The 21,924-nt window shown below is 41.0% G+C and overlaps 1 protein-coding gene across 1 annotated transcript in view; it reads left to right on the top strand.

The window, feature by feature from the left end:
• Positions 1-21,924, top strand: part of LOC147688945 (ATP-dependent translocase ABCB1-like) — a 1,419,218-nt gene that overhangs the window by 858,151 nt on the left and 539,143 nt on the right. The window contains exon 16 of the mRNA XM_086941842.1: positions 17,573-17,788. Within this exon, the coding sequence (XP_086797968.1) occupies positions 17,573-17,788 (216 nt within the window). The remainder of the gene's footprint in view (positions 1-17,572; positions 17,789-21,924) is intronic.

The following is a 21,924-nucleotide window of genomic DNA, read 5'->3' as shown; positions in this document are numbered from 1 at the left end:
TCACAATAGCTAACTGTTGTACAAAAACATAATTTTATGTAATGACCTTTTTATGCAGTCCTTATTGTCGACCACTACTGATTAGTATTATCTTTATATTTTCTTTTTCATCAGCACAGTACACAATTGGATGAAGTGCTCTCTAATGTCTCACTCTTATTGTGCAACATACACTAAGATGATTATTAATATTCCAGTATTTAAGCTATAATATGAAATGCATATAGATAGTATTAGAAAGCACTGTTTAAAAACAACATTAATTTAAAGACTGTTGGTAAAGTGTTGGCACTATAAAACAACATGCCATCAATATTCTAGGTCAATATCATACTGGTACTTGACCTTCTCTAATAAAATTAATTTTTTCCCATCTGTAATATGTACCACTGCTGAATACTTAGTTTTGTATGAGAGGAGAATGCAAATGCCCTTCCAAAAAAAAGCAAACAAAATAACAGACTAAGGATGTCTGCAGCACTACAAAGTAGAGAAATCATTCCAGACACAAAGAACTGAGGAATAAAATACATAAGAGAGAAAGTCATGAAGTACATACAAAACCAAATGACAGGGTGGAGATCTCAGCATACATTAAACACTGAAAGTATAAAACATTCCATAGCATTACTAATTCTATAGATAGATCATACAGGCTATCAATCTGCACTAGTAAAACCACGGATATGGTACAAAATCATTTTGCTCTTATGAAACCACTCAGACATATCATTCGTGTATGCTCATCAGAACCTTCAATATACTACTTTGTGTAAGAAATAAACAAAAAGAATCACTAACATGAAGAGAGTGGAGGACGGTTCAACTGAGGTACAAGGAGAGGTACAGTAGTGCAATATATGGCTATTAACCTTTCTTGCACCTTAACCATTCTTCAGGGTGACCTCAGATTTTTCCTTTTATTGCTGAGCTCGTCTTTACTGGCTCTTAGGCTTCTACACCTGACACTTTACTCCGGTATGCAACGGTTACCACGCATTTTTTACAACACGGTACCGTTAGCACGCTACTTTTACCACGCAGGTCGTTACAACGAAATGCGCTGGTGGGCGCTCCAGGATAGTAAATACTTTAATTTACTATCCAACTCCTTTCCCTAGAGTCCACGGGGACTGGAGTTGGAATAGTAAATTAAATAATGTACTATCCAGCGCCCCTCCACGCAAGTCGTTGTAACGACTTGCATGGTAAAAGTAGCGTGGTAACGGTACGCGTTGTAAAAGTACGCGTGGTACCGTCATACATCCCTTTACTCCTGCTAGCCAGTAGTAAAGTGTGTGTGCTCTCCTTTTCAAACATGGTAACATTGGTATACACCTAATCGGTAATGTATTATGCATTCCTAGAATATTGCACTATGTAAACTCAGGACCTATAAATGAATGACTGCAAGTGGGTTCAAACTCTCATTCTAATCCACTAAAGTAGCCTGTACAATATGTCTCTGACTTGCAACTGCATCCAGGCCTGACAGAGTACAGGATCACATGACTGTTAGTGGCTCGCCTGCAGTATGATGTGTATTCCTTCCAATCAGGGGACCAAAGCAGGTGACCTGGGGGTTGTACACAGCCCTTCTTAAGCTTCAAAGGATATTCTGAAGGATGTGCCTGCCCCCTTCCTGACTTTCGAAGCTACCTGGCCTGTCACCTGCAAATGCAACCCACACCTGGGCCTTCTTGCCCTTTGTTTTTAACCTAGATAGACTTGATCCAGTCACGGAGACAACTGACCAGAACCAGTTATGGTTAGACAAAGGGGGTCCACCCCACACAGTTTGGCACTGGTTATAAAAGTGTCACCCTCCGAACCTCTCATTATAACACACTGGAGACTCACATAAAGGACTGCCCTGCTGTCTGAAGCATGAAGAAAAACTAGCCATGTTTGCCTTGAACTCAGAACCTTGGGTCATAATTATATGTTTTCTACCCCTACCCTTTATTTTTTTTTCTTTCTCTCTTTTGTAAATGCTCTCATCTCCTTTTAGATCTTTATTCTTTGTTTAACCCAATTTTAAAGCCAATATTTATTATGTACTTACATTTATCTCTTTAATGCATACTATGTACTTTTTGTCCCATTTGATGACAATAAAATATGTATTGAAAAAAATGATATATATCTCAGAAGTGACACCAAGGGCAGGGCACACACAAAGCTAATGGAGGGCAGGACGGAGGGGCCAGAGGCAACAAGCTGACCAGCAGGGCAGGTAGCAGGGGCAGTGGCAGCACAACTGATCATGGAAAGCGGGAGGGAGGGGGAAGGGTCATGCACACAGACCAAGCTGACCAGGCAGGAAAGTTGATAGGCACTGATAGTGAAGGGCAGAAGGGAGGAGGGCAGGAGGACAAGGGCAGCAAGATGCCCATGCAGGACAGGCAGTAGGGGAGGATTGAGCACAATTGATCACGAAGGGCAGGGGCAGGTGTAAGGGGCATCAAAGAAGACAGGCTGCTGTGGGATGGACACCAAATATGGGTGGGCCTAGACAAACCTCCAACTGTCCATGGTCAAACGCCATGAGAAGTTGGGGTGTTGGCTGACTATGATTAAAAAAACGTAATTTTACTGAAGAAACAAAGGTTAAAAAGAACTTCGTTAAAAAACAAAACCCAGAAATCCACTGAATAACCCAAAAGTGAAAGTCACTTTACAGTTAAGTGTTTAAATTAGTTCAAAACTAAAATTTATAAACCAAAAAGACTGATATTTACCAGTTATAACTATAACTTGCGACCCTGCCATGCACTGATCATGACCTCACATATTATATCACTTATGACATGTTAAATTACAAGATTGATATTATCAGTCATTAAATATAGCAGTTTGAGATACACATTTCATACTGGAAGGTTTTCAGTGAGGTACATCAAGACCCAATTTTTTTATAATCTCTGTAGTGCTTATGGGTGTAAACTTTTGCTGCATTCAGAACATAAAGCACATCTGTTAAATCGGCCACATTTAGTAGAAATGTTACTCTTTTTCTGGTATGCTGGTGTATAAGAAATGTAATACCCATATATACATTAAAGAGATCAGTATTTTATGTAAGCTTAAATTTACTGTGTAAATTACTTAGAAGACTGAGTGCCTGATCATGAGTTTGGCAGTCAGATGGACTGACAAACCCATGGGGCGGTGTGGCTACCTCTGCATCGGCAGTCCATCTGTTCCTGTTAAGTGTTGGGCAGTTGGCGTTCCATGGTATCGCTGCTACTGCCAAGGATCCACGATCACTGGTGGTCTTGCAGCAGTCTGAGGCCCGCAATATGCTGGCAATGCTGCTGCGGCGTCAGCAAACATATTACGAGTTATCTTACCTGCAGTTTGCATGGCATTAAACCTACCATGAAAAGTGTGGCAATAAGGAAACTAAGGGGGCAGTTACCTCGGGCCATGGGGATGCATGGAGGGGGTACATTGTGTGCCCCCCTGTATGCATGCACCCCCAGTTCCTGCACGCCATGAACTTAATAATCCATGCCATGCAGGAACTTGCTTCGTTATTCCCATTACGGTGCCTTTCTAAGGCTCACCATCTGGGAACGCCAAAGCAGCAGCCACCTTGCCAGGAGAAAACTTGCACACCACACTTTAGTGGTGTGGGAGCGGAGCTCTGGCATGGCAGCCCGCTCCCACACCGCCAAACTCTTAACCAGGCCCTAAGTTACCAGTGGTGTCCGTGGACATTAATGCAATTAGCAAGTTACTAAACCTCGAACAATGTTAAAAAGATGTTTGATGAATAATTACTGTGATGAGATGAACTTGTGAAATATAATCACCTGACATAAAATTTTCAGTCAGCTGTTTCACATCTATGCATTAGCCACTGATAAGACATGCACATTTATATCCAATGCATAACCCTGCAGTTTATGAAAAATAGCTTACACATGTTTCAGAAGTGAGCAGAATAGTGTACACCGTAATGACAATCATGCAGCAACTTAAACTGTTTGTAAGTGAGTCGGCCATACATTATACATTCTTCAACAAAGTATAATGTATCTGAATTTTCACTTAAGTTCTAGAAATTAATATCTACATATTATGAATCTCTAGTTAAATAGAAATGGTTGAAAGCACTGCATGACAACTATTTAACACAAGCTTGTGCACTGAAATTCACAGATGATTAATGTATTACAAGGATGAGTTTAAATTTTGCTAACATATTTTGGTTACAGGACTTTGGTTTAAGCTGAAACCTATTTGTAATGTATGTCTGCAACTCACACTAGTTGCACTCAGTCTCTACCTCATTTAAGTAGAGTGTTGTTTGCACTTAAAAGTTTACTGGTAGTTAAACTGCACACCATATAACTTTTAAAATCAGACTTTCTTCCAGTACTACAATTTTTCTATGTCATACATGCCCACCTGCCCGCATAAACACTCTATGTTGTGTATGTACTGAGGTGGCATGGTATGCAAAGTAACAATGGACAGAGAGCAGGCTCCGATTAATTGCCTGTGGCTGGGATTAATTCAAGCATTCCATCCTTCACTTTTTGTATACTTAAGTGTGATGCCTAAAGCGGAACGGTATAAGACGTGGTTTCTGTATGTCATATACTCACCTGGTCCCAACCGTGCAGATAACAGTGGAGGTGATGTTGGACCTTCAAAGCCTCCTGAGGACAATGTAAATCAAGGACCGGAAAAACTTAGATCCCACACTATCGACTGGGGAGAAGGGGGTTTGGAATAAAAGAAGAAAAAAGAGACTTGAGATACTGGATCTGCTCAGCGGCTGTGCGATACTGTGTAACAGGATTTACAGCTCCTGAGACCTTCTGTGTCTGCAAGGTAGATACGCACTGGACAAGAATCTCTGGTTTGGGGATAAATCAATACACTGGAGGAATAACAAGAGGAGGCCCTTACCATTAGTACACTAACATGCCTCTATATACTATGACAATGCATTAACTTCTGTGACATACACTTATGACTTTCATCAGCAGCTCGGAGAAGAATAACCAAAATCTCAGATTGGAGTGTGGTACTCCTAGGAATAAACTGGAAATACAGCTTAGAGCTATCGTAGATAGATAGATACATTTTATTGCATGATTATTAAGCATGGGCGGAAAATCCACAAATTCGCACGCAGCAGATTTTTTTTGCTTGGTGATGCAATATTGCGGCATGCGGCGTTCACTTACCGTCATTCAGCGTTTGCCGAGTTGTTTTTCTCGATATTTTGCGAGTGCTGCGCCATTTTGGATCTTGCTGCGGGATCCCGCGGGAGTTTGGCAACGCATCGCGAGAGTTCGCAATTGCGAACATGTAGATGCGGCAGGCAGCAACTATCTCGCACTCGCGAAATTACAAAATTTGCAATTCTGCACAAGAAATCCACCAGCAAGCAGCATAAACCTTCTGAAAATGATGATTTTTATCAGAATAACTCCTCAGGTTGACATTTGCCTGCACTTTTTTTTGCAAGGAGTCCATTTTGGTGGGGGGTGGGGGGGGAGGAAGGAAGTGCCCCACAGAAAAACAAGTTTTGCAAAACTGAAAGCACTCAGCAGGTGCAAAAGTTCAAACTCATCATTAGTAACCTATCCCTGTAGTGCTTCCTGAGGGGCCCCTCCAGAGTTCAGTTGCCTACTTGCAACTATTCTATGACCCTGCTCTGACCCTGCTCTGACCCTCACAGCAGGCTCATAGAATAGCTACAAGTAGGCCACAAAGGTCCTGGGAAAAAAATTGCACTGCAACAGAAAGCAAATTACAGATAAGGAAGCAGGTGCCAGACAGGAAGTTTAAATTCAGTGACACATTAATCAACCCCAAATTAATTCATGTCAGCTGAAGCAGGGCAGGTGTGCTTGCTTTCACCCCCCCATAATCTACAGTGATGAACCAGAAATTAATTCATGTCAGTTGAAGCAGGGCAGGTGTGCTTGCTTCCCTCCCCCTACCCCCCATAATCTACAGTGATGAATCAGAGGGTGGCAGTGATGTACCAGAGGGTGTCATGGGCGAATCAGAGGGTGGCAGTGGTGAAACAGAGGGTGCTGTGAACCTGTGATGATGAACCAGACGTATAAACAACAAAGTCGCGACTGTTGCGAGCCGACAAGTAAGTTCGCAATTGCGAACTGGTACAAAACCCTCGCGAACTGGCAGAAACCCTTGCGAACACACACAAAAAAAAATCCGCAAATTCGCGAGAGTTCGCGGATTTTGAGGATTGCGAATTTGCAAATACGCAAATTCACGAACGCCAGATTTTCAAAATTCGCCCATGCTTAATGAATATTAACAATCTTACAATTAGAACAATCTTTAAAAACACACCAATTAAAATTACAAACAAATAATTTTAAAATTCCTAACAATCTAAAAATACTTTTCTCAAAAGGACCCAGAAAATTTGGAGCTATTACACTCTCAGGGATAAACTTGAGCAAAGGTTGAAGTTACTTGCACCCCCATAGATACACTCAGAACACATGGTGGGTACAAGGTTCAAGCATATATCATGAACTCGGAAGTACTTTCGCTAGGCACTACTGTTCATCAGTGAAACATGAAGCTCAAGCCGTTAATCCTTGTGCGATGCAGCTCTAGTGCCACTGTTGCAGGAAGGGTCTCGAGTATAAACACACTAGAAGCGCTGCAGTAAATAAGAGATAGGACATGAAGGAGCAGTCTTTGAAGACGTGGATATGCTGTCCTTTTTACAACTATAGGCAGTTTAGTATGCACTAACCTGATATCAAGTACTGTGCCTAGTTCTTCACCTTGACTGAAGTTCGAAGAAAAGCTTGAGGTTGGGTGTCGCTGGGAGTCCAGAGTTGCAATGCAGGAGGGAGCGAGGAGGAAGACGTCAAGGGAGCTGGTGCCACTGGATACAGAGGTTCAGATGGACGTAAAGGAGACTAGAGAACTTCTTGGTTCTGACAGGATTTTTCAGGCAAGTGAGAAGGGAGAAAGGTGATCCGCAGGGAGCGAGGCCAAGCCGTGCAAGGATGTTGGGCGGTGTTTATATAACCCCCGAAGACTCAACAGAGGTGGCTAGATCATGTGCAACACGTGTGGTACATGGCCATCTGGAAGGTTCTCGAACCTTGGAGAAAACATGTGCACTCTCTTTGGCCTTTCAGAATGAGCAGGTGCAACTTGTTGATCAAAACCGAATACCAGGAAATGACTGTACAATTTTTGCTTAATGTTACATAAAGGAAAACAATACCAAGGCCCAACAGTGGGAGCAAGGCTTGTCATTGGTTCATGCGATTCTGGGGGAAGCTTGCAGGGATTCAGAGGAAAACTACACCAAGGCCATCGTAACAGCGGGTGCAAATAATCCATTGGTTCATGGAACTTGCGGGGAGCTTTCTGGGAATGAAGCATTAAGGAAGCACCGGTGCTGGGGAGGCATCAGTCATGAAGGTGCTGGGGCTCATCGGTTATGAGGGTGCTGGGGGATCATTGGTCATGAGGGTACTATGGGAGCATCGGTCATGAGGGTGCTGTGTGAGCATCGGTCATGAGAGTGCTGAGGGAACATCGATTATGAGTGTGCTGGGGGGCATCGTTCATGAGGATGCTGGGGGAGCACCAGTCTTAGGGTGCAGGGGGAACATCAGTCATGAGGACACTTGGGGAACATCATTCATAAGGGGGGTGGGGGAACATCAGTCATGAGGGTGTTACATGCAACATCAGTCATGATATCATAGCGTGCCTTAGGACTCCATATTGATAAAGCAACATGGGCCCTGCATGCTAAACCACTATGCAGAGGACACAATAGGGGGTTATGAGAGAGTTGGAAGGAGGAGGGGGTCGTGACATTGTACGCACTGTGCTACTGGACTCAAGCTGCACCTGACCGTTGAGCCCTAGTGAGTGTAAAACCAGCTTTGGGTTGCTTGTTTTCCAGATGAGGGAGGACCTGTCATGGCTGTTAAGGCTTGACTGACAATACTGTAGCAGGGTCAAGACAAATTTTCATCTAGCAGTTTCCAAACTAAATTAGCATGATGTGCAAAATAATGCTGGACTGAGATGTGGCCCAAGTAATTATTAGTAGCTGAGATTCATTCAAACATTTCATCCATCACTTTTTTACATATTTCAGTGCAATGCCCTACATGGGATGGGTATGCTCAGATGTAGGTCATGCACACACTTTGAAACTGGAATCAAGCTATACCTGACTGATGAGGTCTAATACAAATGATCTAGGAGTTTATAGAGTAGCTTGAGGAGCAGTAACATGAATTTATTCATCACTTACATCATTGGTGATGTTTTCAATTATGTCATTTAACTTTGTCATGAGTGATGTAAAATGTGAGGTTATGAGCGGGGCATGGCGGGGGCACACATTATTATTAATTATTTGAACTATAATTGGCAAGTTTCAGTGGTTCCTTAGTTTATAAATTCTAGTTTTAACTCATTTCAACACTCAACTATAACATTACTTTATTTTTTGTTTTTCCAATGACACACCCACACACTCACACACCCACACACACACACACACATACAGATGCACACACACAATTACAAGGCATATGGAACAAATACAATACAATAAGTTCCATCATTTACTGCATCCGTTTGGGTTTGGCAGCAGATTTGCAGTGGAGCTTCCGTCCGAGGCCTGAGGCACACGCAGGCGGCTGGGGTGGGACTCGGTCCCCCAGATTCCCCTTCTCAGTGCGGAGGGGGAGCCAGCACTCCCGGCGCCATAATAGCATCACTGCTCCCCCGCAGTGAGCCCATCAGCGCCCGTCAGTGTCAGGAAAAGGCAGGGCAGGGCCACCCCCTTAGTTTACTGGAAAGGAATTCTGGTCCTTTTTATTTCATGCCCCAGCAAGCCGCCCTTGAAGTCTGTGAACTTGTTTTATTTTCTTTGCATAGATCTGGCTACAGCTGGTGGCTCTATTAGATATCACTAATCTGCAACGCTGACTATTTCAATCCTTTTCTGGGGTAGGATGTGAACTGCTACCTTGACCTTCGGTTGACTGTGTAAGGTCTATGCTTATATTATGATTATTTATAGAAAGTCCCTGGTTATGGTGAAAAGTAAATACCCGGGACGGACGGATGGGATGGGGTCAAAATCCCCCAATAACATTCGAGCCTCCTCCTCTATTTTGATCTGCATCACCTGGTGCTATGGGGGTGATTGAAAAGCAGATAATGAACTTTGAGGAATCCTTAAATAGTTGTACTATTGACAATTCCGGAATGGTTCCAACTATTGTACGGACTAACCATTTCCAAGCTCACTCCCAATCATGGTAGTTTAACCAGCAGGGGATAGTCGGACAATACAGTATTGGATGAGAGTGCTGCCAAATCCCCCTCCTCATGTTAGCTAGTCACTCAACCCCTGAGAAAACGCCTTAAAACACTATCCAGTAACCTGACCCAGACCTTTCCAGATCCCGGGGTGGGAGGGGGGCTGAACGGCACCCAAAGGAAATCACTCCCCTGATCTAAACAACATCGAAGAAGCCCACTAAAGCATCAGTTAGCAATCCGTCCACACCAAATGAGGATTATTCCTCTCTGGCAGCCTAATAACAAGCTCTAATAGACATGGTTAGGCTCTCATTTAGTGTTCCTTCTGAAGGATTAAAAGTAATTGAAAGCACTGTCCTAACTTGTAAGGACCAGGTGCCATTTTATTCTCACCCCTCAACGGTGAGGTACAACAGTACACCCACAGCACCCAGCAGGGTCCACCATTTTCTGTCCAGCCCAACGTGAGCAATTTCTACTACTTCAATCACTTCCAGTTCCAGCCGACACTCATATGGTACCAACTGAACTCCTAACCCTACTCCTTTGTTCCAACAGGTCTGTCTCGCCCCACATATTCAATTTCCCACAAAACGTAACATCCTTTACAATCCACCCTCAGCCAATAATGCTAATAATGACTTACAACGTTCTTTCCCTATTTAGAAATCTGAGTACTTGGAGCTTCCTCCCTCAGCTCACCTTCCATGGTAATTTTAGCTAATGTCCCCTCTGCCTCTACTTTTGGTCCTGAATCCTGGGTTTTACTCAGGAATACATTTTTAAACTGGCTAAATGAGAGGGTAGGGTGGAGCACTCTTTGAAGATTTTAAAATGGTCAGGAGAGTTAAATGGGCTGGCTTGGGGTGCAAATTATTTCAGGGCGACTGTATGCTACTTTTCTTTAAATCTCCAATATTAGTTGACGCTACTCTAGAGAGAGGTATCAATCCATCTATAACTACAAAACAAATTTCAGTTTTACCCCTTGGCTTGTTTTACCAGCCTCCTCTCTCTCAACAAATTTTCAGCCAGCCCACCCTAACCAGGCGCAGCTATCCGCCCCCTTATTTCCCATTGCAACTTATAAAAGGTTTGATTGCCTGTCTACTCTCAACAGTGTAGATTGACTCTTCATCCCCCCTCATTTGAAAAATAAACCTCGAAATCCCGGTCCTTCTCTGAAAAGGCCCCCAGTATCTGGAATTCCCTGCCTAAAAATCTACGAGAAAATCCCTCTTATCTCAACTTCAAAAAGACCTTAAAATACACATGCTCAACAAATACTGGGGCTCTTAAGCCCTCACGTACTGCACTTACTACACTCACCCTCTCCCTAATGTTCTCTCTCCCACTCACCACATATCCCTCCTTCCTCCCCCGTCTACCCCTTACCCAAACCCTCTCCCCAAACTATTTTGAACCTCATCCCACATCTTCTCCTCTTCTCCCCTCTTCTGAAAAAAAAAAACAATCCTCATAATCCCGTTCCTTCACTGGAAAGACCCCCAACATCGGATATGCCCGGCCTAATAAATTCACGAGAAAACCCCTCCCATCTCAACCTCTCTCCACACATCCCAAATCCCCCCTTATAAACCTTACCCTAATCTTCGCAACTCAATTCAACTCTCATCTCACCGTATTCATGCACCATACCTGCCAACCTGTGTCTGTTAAATTAACATAGCTGAATGCGTAAAGTATAATAATGTGTTACGACATCCCCTTAATGATATATCTTCTTGCTGATATTTCTTTATCCAACACTCCAATAACTATTCCATTCATTATGTTATTTTTGTGTACTTTACTTAATTGCTTTTTTGATACATTTGTCCTGTATTCTTATGACTATCATACCTACAATGTTAAGCGCTCTGATACCCTTGGGTGAAGACAGTGCTATTTAAAACTTCAAAAAAATAACAAAATAAATCAACTTAGCCTAGTAAGGTTCCTTGTACTAGTATATTTATCTTAACCAAGCTTAATCTTGGTTCTCGTCCAGGTACAATAGCTGAATGTGATTCCTCTTCCTTACAACCCAGCCCTCATAGGGGCCTTATATTCACGCAGCTGATTCGATCACAGGACAACTCCCCCATTTTAGCTAACACTGTCTTAGTTTGGAATGTTGCTGGGTTGTGTCACAAATGTACCATGACAGAGTGGCTTGACTTTGTGTCTAAGTTTCATATCCTATGTTTACAAGAAACATGGTCTGTGGAACTAGTTCATTATAATGGTTTTAAAATGTTTCACTCTCCAGAAATCCCCTCTACCTGTGGTAGACCCAAAGGAGGCCTATGCATCTACGTATCAAATGAAATAGTTCCTCTGAATATTGAGACCAAAGTATATTATCAAATCATCTCAACCCAGATCACATTGTATACTATTTTGGCTATAGGAAACTGTTATAATAATGCCTGTGTGTGGGATATTATTTCTGCCCTGCATTCATTAGACGCTGATCTCGAGTCAGTTTTCCTTACTGGGTGGAGGGACTCAATCATCTTACTCTGTGATGATTTTAATGGATCACTGAAAGAATATCGATGACACAAATATAGACTTACCAAAATATCGAGGAAAAAATATAGAATGCAAAAATATCAAATCCCTATCTCCAAACAGGTAAGTACAAAAATATTGAATCAAAAATATTGTTGTAAAAAATATAGTTAGTCAAAATATTTTTTAAATGTCTTCAAAGTAATTGAAAATTAATGAAATAATAAATATAATTAACTTAAACATACTTAAAATACTTAAATAACCTTAAAATTAATAAATAATTAACATAAGTTAAAAAAAAAATTTGATACATATATATATATATATGTATATGAACATAATATTAATAAAACATATACAATATTTTTACCGTAGGATAGAGGGAGGGTTACATTTACTATTACCACTCCAGTGAGTGCAACATTAGAGAATAGAGAAAACGTTGGATAGCGTAGCAGTAAAAATTACTATTCCCACTACAGTGAGTGCAACAGTAAAGAAAGCGTTGGATAGCGGGAGGGTAAAAATTACTATTCCCACTCCAGTGAGTGCAACAGTAGGGAAATCATTGGATAGCGTAGGGGAAAAAATTTATATTTCCACTCCAGAGAATGCAACAGTAGGGAAAGCGTTGGATAGCTTAGGCATAACATTTGCTATTCCCACTCCAGTGAGTGCAACAGTAGAGAAAGTGTTGGATAGCAGGAGGGTAAAAATTACTATTCCCACTCCAGAGAGTACAACAGTATGGAAAGCATTGGATAGCGTAGAGGTAAAAATTACTATTCCCACTCCAGTGAGTGCAACAGTAGGGAAAGCATTGGATAGCGTAGTGGTAAAAATTACTATTCCCACTCCAGTGAGTGCAACAGTAGGGAAAACGTTGGATAGCAGGAGGGTAAAAATTGCTATTCCCACTCCAGACAGTGCAACAGTAGGGAAAGCGTTGGATAGCGTAGGAGTAAAAATGACTATTCCCACTCCAGTGAGTGCAACAGTAGGGAAAGCGTTGGATAGCGGGAGGGTAAAAATGACTATTCCCACTCCAGAGAGTGCAACAGTAGGGAAAGCGTTGGATAGCGTAGTGGTAAAAATTACTATTCCCACTCCAGAGAGTGCAACAGTAGGGAAAGTAAATAAAAATACATTAAATATTAATACCAATTACAAAATAATTAAAAGTAATTAACAATTTAATATAATAAAATAATTAATCAATTACAAATACAAATAAAAAGTAATTATTACAAAATAAAACCTATTAATACAAATTATTTACCAATTAACAATTAACTAATTAACAATTAAAAAATAACTAAAAATTAAAACAATAAATAAATAAATCAATAAATTAAAACATGTAATTATTACAATTAAATTACTTCCCACCCTATTCCCCTGTAGACCCACAACACACAACAGAAAATAAATTAATACATTTAACATAATTATCAATTAATCAATTAATAAACGTTAATTACCAATTATATTTTAATTAATTTCCAATTTAAAATGTAATTAACAATTAATTCAAAATAAATACCAATAAATAAATTAAAACATTTAAATAATTATAATTAAATTACTTCCCACCCTATTCCCCTATAAACAACAACCCACTACAGAAAATACATTAATAAAATTAACATAATTATCAATTAATCAATTAATCAAAATTAATTACCAATTATATTTTAATTAATTACCAATTAAAAATGAATTAACAATTCATTCAAAATAAATACCATTAAATAAATTAACATATTTATTTAATTATAACTAAATTACTTCCCATCCTATTCCCCTATAAACCCACAACCCGCTACAGAATTATATTACGCAAAAATTAAATACCATAAAATTAATTAATTAAAATAAATTATAAAATAAATATACCCTTTTCACACATATACTAACATAAAAAATACTTTAAAAAATTGGATATTATTAAAAAATAGGTATTAACTTACTTACCTCAAATTCGATATTTTTGTTTTCTATATTCTATCCATTCAATATTTTTGTTGTCTATATTTTGTCTATTCTATATTTTTGTTGTCTATATTCTGTCCATTCGATATTGTCTCCATTCTATATTTTTTATTCGATATTAATGCAAATCGATATTTTTAACTCAATATTTTGACTGTATACCGATTCTAATTTCTGCATATGTCCCCAACTGTGTGTGGGCTGGCTGCCCCAGATAATGGTGATATCACTCCTTATTTGCCCAGAGAATACTGGAATTTGTTAAATAACTTACTTTTTAAATACAATCTGAGTATTTGCAATGAACTGACTAGCACCCCCAGTCAAAGCCAAGAGCACTTTTAATGGTAGAGGGAAGAACAGGCCATAGACGTCCCGCTGTTCCCTTTGTGTTGCTCACCATTGGTTCTAGATTTTGTTATCCATGACACTGCATTCAGCGATCACTTTCCTCAAAGTGTGGCTCTGAACATCAACCCTTTCCCACAACTGGGGGGCAATCAGAGCATAATAACTGTAGAGAATATTTAAATTTCCCACCAAAACCGGTATTCTTTGAGATGGGCTATGATAAATCCAACCTCTTTCCTAGAAAATCTTATCTCAAATCACAGCGCAGCTTTTGATATATGTCTGGATGAGTCCGCAGAGGCACACCAAATTATCACAGCCTTTGAACAAATAAAAAAGGTATTACAGAAGCACTTTCTGCTAATCGGAACAAAGCTGGTTCGGGGAATCGTGGTTGGTTTGACTCTGCCTTTACGAGTGCCCTAAAGAGCTTAGAGTTGTCTCTAGGTAAACCACCTTGGCCTGCCCAGGAGGTCCGGGAGTGCAGACATATGTATAAGCTTGCCATCAAACACCCCCAAAAAAATCTGAAGGTGGAGTACTAGAATCAACTTCTTGCGGCAAGTCTGATAAATGACAACACGACTTTCTGGTGCATTATTAACTCCTCCTTTTTATACACAGCTGACAGTCCCCACATCGAGATCGCAATCACAGTTCTCACGAGTGATCTCGCAACTAAACTCCACGACCTATTTCTCCGCTGGACTCCATAGTCAAGGTGGCCTAACGCATTCTTCTAGGTAATTTACAGGACTGGGCTGACTCCAATAGCCTTATTACAGATTTGCAGTATGGCTTTCGCCCAGGTGTGAGGATCATCGAACAGGCCATTAATTTGAACCTACTTATAGGGAAATATGTGCATATTAAAGGAGGCAGTCTGTTCTTAGCATTTGTAGATCTATCCTCTGCTTTTGACTTTGTTGTGCATTATGGTCACTCATGGTCAGCATTTGTGTAGATTATGCAATTGTTAACTTCCTTAGACATGTTTATGCATCGGGTCAGGCAGGGTACCCTATAGTGTAAACAGTGACTTACTGAGCCATTTGACATAGAAAGAAGAGTTTGTCAAGGCTGCGCACTTGCTCTGTTCCTGTTTAATCTTTACCTTAATAGTTTAGGCAGCAAGATGCAAAAAGTGACGCACCGGTGGCGTAAAAGTGACTCAAGGGCTCATAAATGAGGCCCAGGATTTTATTTACACCTACTTTTTCATACCTGCGTCTTTTACTTAACAAAGAAGGGAACTGGAACAGCGAGGTTAAGTCCAGGAGGCTCCAATTTGTTAAAATCACTGCAGCCTTGCTGTACTTCTCTAGGAATTTGAGCATTAAACATCCGAGGGAAATGATGACAATCAATAAGTGAAAACGCAGACCAACCGCCATGTATGGGTCTGAGCTTAGGGGATATTCGAACGTTGATTGACTTCAATTAGCAGAAAATGCATTTCTGAAGAATGTCTTTGGTCTCCAGAGAAGCTGTTCAACTTTTGTTTGTCATGCTGAATTGGGAACCCCTTGTTAGCTGAATTGATCAAGGTTCAGCCAGTCTTGCTCTGGTCCTTTGAATATATGGAGCTTTACCGTTCCATTGTATAGGGTTGCCTTAAGTTCTATGTCTACATTTAAAACCCCTTGGCTCAAATTTGTGCGTGACTTTCCGGCCGATATCGGCCACAGAAGTATTTCAATGACCCTGAGCTTTTGATTAGTATTCCGCGGAAAGTCCTAACATTGAAATGTTCTTCGCTACTTGAGGAATTGAGGTTATCTGTTGAGCTTAAGAAACAGGGGCATATTACCAAGCAATAGCGATAATTATCGCTATTGCTTGGTTAGAGACAAAAATTTACCGCTGAGCTGCGGCGATTTTTATCGCAGATAAACCTTGGTATTACCAAGGTTTATCGCAAATGCGATAAAAAACGGCCGCAATGCATGAATATCGCTGAAAAGTCCGCGATATTCATGCATTACCGAGCTAATGCTCTTAGCCATGTTATCCACCTCCCATTGGATAACATGGCTAAGAACTGCTCAGGGCACGTGTTAGCTTTTGGAGATATTCGCGCTTAGCGCGAATATCTCCAAAAGTTAGTAATAGGAGATAGCGATGTTAGCGACTGTTTCAAGTAGCTAACATCTTGGCACGCCCACTTTGCATGTCATTAGTGATAAATATCACTGACATGCAAAGTGGGGCCCAAGATGGTCGCTATCTCCTACTAGCTGTCGCTAACTGGTGTTAGCGACAGCTAGGTAATAAGGAGATAATTTTATCTCTGCTTTCTCGGCTTTTAAAGCCAAAAAAGCGGAGATAAACCCCCTTGATAATATGCCCCACTCTTTCTTGTAAAAACAACTGATTCTGACCAGCCACGATATGCACCCTTATGTAGCGATTGTAAACAACCCGCGTCATAGATTTGTGCCGACACGTTTTTTTTTTTAATTAAAAACGTGTATTTTTTCTCAAACTTAACTTAAGAGCACAGAGTTGTCAGGGTTGCAGGGAGTACACACAACTGCGCCCTTTCATTAAAGAGAAAAAAGGGAAAGAAAGAAAAAGAAACAGGACAAACCTTTATTGAGCAAAAAAAATACTTTCAAAAACAAAAAAGAACCTTTGTCAAATGGTAGCTTTTTCTACAGAGACGCCGTATCCAGCTCCCCATCAATAATAACCGATCCTATGAAATGCCCATGTGACAATGCATCCCTGCAGAGTACTATTCATATGCTTTTTTTCTTTAAATTTTACTCAGACCTGAAGAAATGTTACATTAAACCTCTATTAAAACTGCCTGGTTTTGTCCAATGTCGATCAGCCTTTATCTATCTGCAATCGCTCCCTAGTTTGCATATATGTGCTGTATTGTCACTGTTTTTACTGGCTGTTATAAGATGTAGGCAGCAGCTGTAGAAATGTTACTGATAACAGGAGGATGTTTTTGTCTGCTTTTTTCTATGCGTTTTAACTATCTTTTTAAGTGTTCTTTTAATTCATTTAATGTTATATTTTTGTAGCTTTTATAATTTACTTTGTGATTTTGAATAAAGCTTATTTGACTTGACTTGACTACTGCATTCGTTTGTCTTTAGGCAAAATATAGAAAGTAGTATGCTCAGAATTACTGCATCCTTAAGCATATTCCTTGCCTCAGAATTAACATGTTCTACCATGCAATGTAGTAAGGTAGATTTGAAAAGTGTATTGGTACGATACCTACAAACAAATGTATCCTGCGTTGTGTCACATTCACTTTTAAGGCATATATTAAGTGTTCAGGCTCTTTTGCTAGAAGAAATGAGATTCTATCAGCATATAGACCGAGTGATAAACCTGTATTTCTTTCATCTGTATTATGGATTTTGCCTTGTTCTAGGGTCAGAATGAAGACAGTAAAGTAAAGGAAGAGGAGACTACTGAATATGATTCAGTTTATGAATCGGACATCTTTGATGAAAGTATATCAACCATGAGTGCAAGTGAAAATGGCAACAGAAGAAAAAGCAGTCTGAGTGTGCGGAGAAGAAGCTCAAGACACAAGTCACTCAAAAAGAAAAAGAAATCTACGAAAAAGGGGAATATGGATCTACAGGTGAGGGATTCAGGATAAAGCAATTATTGCAACGCAAAGTATCACTCTACAAACTGTGCCCATGCTCTAGCTGCTTAGACCCTAACCGCTGTAGTCATGATGCTAATGCTTGTGGACACACATATTGTATACATGTTCTTACAACGCAGCATTGTGCTACATTGCTCAAGGCTGGGAAAACCCAGCCCAATGCCACATTCCACTAAGACTGGCCTAATGCTGTCAGTCATCCCCTGCACTGGCACTGTAATTAAGCTATCAGCTACGCACAGCAGTGCATCATGATGTAGAGGAAAGTATGCAGTGTGAAGCTTAGGTTTTGAATTGGGATTATACTCTTTCAGTGCAAGGTTCGATCCTACAGACTGGGAGGCTTATTTACATCCCCCATGTGCCGCCGGTGCATCAGTTTTTACGTGGTTAAAAGTGACGTACTGGCGGTGCAAAGGGCATGTAAATAAGCACTGAAAATGCAATCGGTCTAGCATTTGTTTGAGTTTGACCTACTGGCATAGTAAATGTCAAATTCTTTTACCTATGTGTTATGGAATGTATGTGGTGTGTAGTGGAATTATGTATGTTGGATTGGATTAGTTGTGTAATTGTGTGACATGGAATTGTGTGGTGTGACATAGATCGGAATTGTGTAGTGGAATTATGTAGTATGGTGCACAGTGTAATTATATGGATAGTTAATACATGGTATTGAGTGTACTGGAATTATGTGGAGTGTGATTGTGTGTTATGGTGTGTAATTAAGTGGAATGGTATTTTGTGTTGTTGAGTGGTATACAGTGGAGTTTAATTATATAGTGTGCTGTTAAATTTTGTGGCACAGTGTGTAATTGTGCGGTGTGGATGATATGTATATGGTGTGTTGTGTAATTGTGTTGTTGAGTAGTATTATGTGGTTTGGTGTTGAATTATGTGGTGTAGATTGCAAAGGTGTGGAGCTGAATTGTGTGGTGTGGAACTGCGTGGATAGCTTAACCTGTTTGGTGATTAAAAACAATAATTAGATAGGAGTTAAGGTTCAGATCTGTGTGCTTGACTGTAGAAAAAAAGAAAGAGAGTTAGAACTACTGCAGTAAATGTCAATATGTCTTACCTATATATTATGGTTTGGATCTATGTGGTGTGTAGTGGAATTATGTGAGTTGGATTGGAATTGTTAGTTGTGGCATTGTGTGGCATGGAATTGTGTGGTATAGAGTGGATTTGTGTAGTGTTATTATGTGCAGTTTTATTATTTATGCAGTTTTAATATGTGGATAGTAATTAGGTGGAGTTGAATTATGTGGTGTTGAGTGGTATTATGTGGATTGTATTATGTTGTGTGGTATGGTTGTATTAATTGGCATTATGCCGATTGGTGTTGCGTGGAGTGGTGTTATGTAGAGTAGAGTGTGTGACATTGAGTGGAGTGTCATGAAGTGGAGTGCAGTTGTGTAGCATTGTGTGGAGTGCAGTTGGTTGGAGTAGTGTTGCATAGAGCAGAGTGGCATTGTGTGGAGATTAGTGGCATTGTTGGGAGAGGAGTGGCATTGTGTAGAGTGGAGTGGCATTGCAAGAAGTGGCATTGGCCTGGTTGGCTCTTCAATGATTGACGCTGCGTGCAGTGGTGTGGCGGAGAATGGAGTGCAGTTGTGTGGAGTTCAGTTGTGTAGAGTGTGGCGGCATTGCAAAGAGTGAAGTGCAGTTGTGTGGAGTGGCGTAGAGTGGTGCTGCATGGAGTGGGTTCACTTCATTGCCAGGGCTGATGTGTCTGGGCTTCTAGGCCACTCCTGCATTTTCATATGTATGCCAGATCTGTCGTCTTTTCCAATGCTTTTTTGAAGGGGCTGTTTTCGTTGGGATTTCGACCCCCAAAAATAAACCAGAAACTCCAGTCCCAGGTCTGACTTGACTTCTGTGGATTTGAGAGTCTTGACTCCACCCTTCGCCCCAAACCAGTCTCCCCCATCCCATGCAACCCCTCCACACACACACACACTCCCCTTTCCTCATTCCCTCAAATGAAGCGTCAGTTGAGGTAGGAGAAAGCCACAGAAGGCGGGTATTCTTTCCAAAACTGACTTTTGGGCTTCGAAAGCTAACAAGTACTAGCAATGCCAATAGGTCACTGTACTGTACTATATGAGTGGTACTGTAATGCTGTATGGTAATGTGAATAATAATTTACAGTGACCCCATTCTTTATAATGGTATGGTAATGTGAAGCATTGCAAGTAAATTGATAGGGGATGGATATGGTGTTGATTGAAAGCAATCAACTGCAGAATAATATTGGTGTATGTTAAAAAGTCAGGTGACAGTTGCACGGTCAAGCCAGATTCACTGTGAAGGCAGACCTAAAAATCCATGAAGGGTAACTCTAAAGCAATGTAATAGCCCACAGATTTATGCATCTGCTCCTGAAATCCTTGTGCAGAAATGTGAAACTGGAAATCCTTGTGCATGAGTGAAACTGGAGCTGGGCAAACCAGATACTCATCCTTCCAAAGTCGATAATATGTGCATCGCTATGTTGCAGTTCAATAGCACCTACGAATCTCTACGCTGTGAAGCCAGAAGGCCGTGGCAGACATAACTTTATAAAACACGTCATTTATAGTTCCCTGTTGCACTTCACACCAGCTAGTTGCAAAACACCAGATTAACCCGATATTAAACCGGGCAATTGCAGACGTTGAAACAATACCAGGACGAGGAGTTTCACATGGAGTAGGTCAAAAGCGACTGCAGTGCAGTCACAAACACGTCACGCGAAGCCACGGGGTCGATTAAAACAAGAAGATAGCTCAAAGGGTTCAGGGGCTGTTGTAGAGATCCGCCTGTTGCCGGAAGGTTCGGAGTTTTAACGGCCAAAGAGCAGAGGCCCCTGAAATAAATAGTCCTGACCTTAACTTAACATAGACGAAATAAATCTGTTGTAACTTTTCATAACTCTTAATTTGCCCATAGCACGTGTGTGTAGTCCGCCCAGTTGTTTTATTCACTGTATTCTGGTCCTTTTTTAAGCCTGAAAGATGGTTCAGTGAGTTGAACATTCGTCGATGATGAAACATGCGGTGATGTGGAGGTACCTAGGCTCTCTTAAACAGGGTAACAATAACACATGGTATTTACAGGAATTTAGAAGTGGCACGTGTGGCATGCAGCACTAAATAAAGATAAGTTATTTTTAATTGCATTTTTGTTGTTTTGTAAAGCAAGATCATGACTTCAAGTTTTAGAAGCAAGACAATCAATCAATCAATCAGGGGTTACTGCAGATTTCACAATAAAAGCAAAATGTTTCTAGTGCAAACGTATCAAAAGGCACTAGAGAGAACGTTTAGCTTCACACAGTGACAGATCCGTCTCATGCAAAGGTTAACAGGATGCCTTTCAGTTGTGGCCCGCTAATTGCACGTGGTAAACTGGTACTAGTGTGTTAAACTTTGCCCAAACAGGACCAATTGCAGTTAAAATGATATACTGCTACAGATTGTGCCATTTTATGCCTCATAATCTGCATTTTCCGGTTGTATAATTCTATCCGTCTTGCTGCACACTGCCACATAATTCCAGTGGCCCAGATGTAGATCTTGATTCAAGACTCTAACAATATACCAGTCCTTAAGTAGGGTCAATAATGCTATTACAACTCTAAACCCTTCCTGTAGTTTTTTTCCCAATTTTAAAATATACATATAAACTATTTTGTCCCAACCCACCTAACTGGTTATTTAATGTGGTGAAGATTCTGTTCGCTCTATGTCGGCAGGCTCATATGCTTTCCACTTCAGGGAAGAAGCGGCTCGGTCCTTCGGAGAAAGGGGTCAGGCCGGAAGGTTATTAACCCCTCCCCTGCTCGTGACGGAACCGCTCCGTCACGAGCCTCGGGTGGGCTCTGCTGGTGAGGAAGCAGTTCCGTCACTGCCCGCGCGCCTGGGCTGCGCGGTGCTGATTACGCGCCTGCGCGGCGTGTTCTATTGAGCGGGCAGGGCCGTGACGGAACCGCTCCGTCACAAGCACAGCCCACCCGAGGTTCGTGACGGAGCGGTCCTGTCACGAGCATGTGAGCGCCGCGCGGCCCCTCTCCCCCCTAGCGCTGCGGCGGAATTGCCGCCGTAGCCAAGGGGTTAATAATG

This window comes from Lissotriton vulgaris, chromosome 10, assembly GCF_964263255.1.
Source record: "Lissotriton vulgaris chromosome 10, aLisVul1.2, whole genome shotgun sequence".
Classification (NCBI taxonomy): domain Eukaryota; kingdom Metazoa; phylum Chordata; class Amphibia; order Caudata; family Salamandridae; genus Lissotriton; species Lissotriton vulgaris.
The sequence above is the reverse complement of the archived record's forward strand: the minus strand, read 5'-3'. Positions and strand labels throughout refer to the sequence as shown.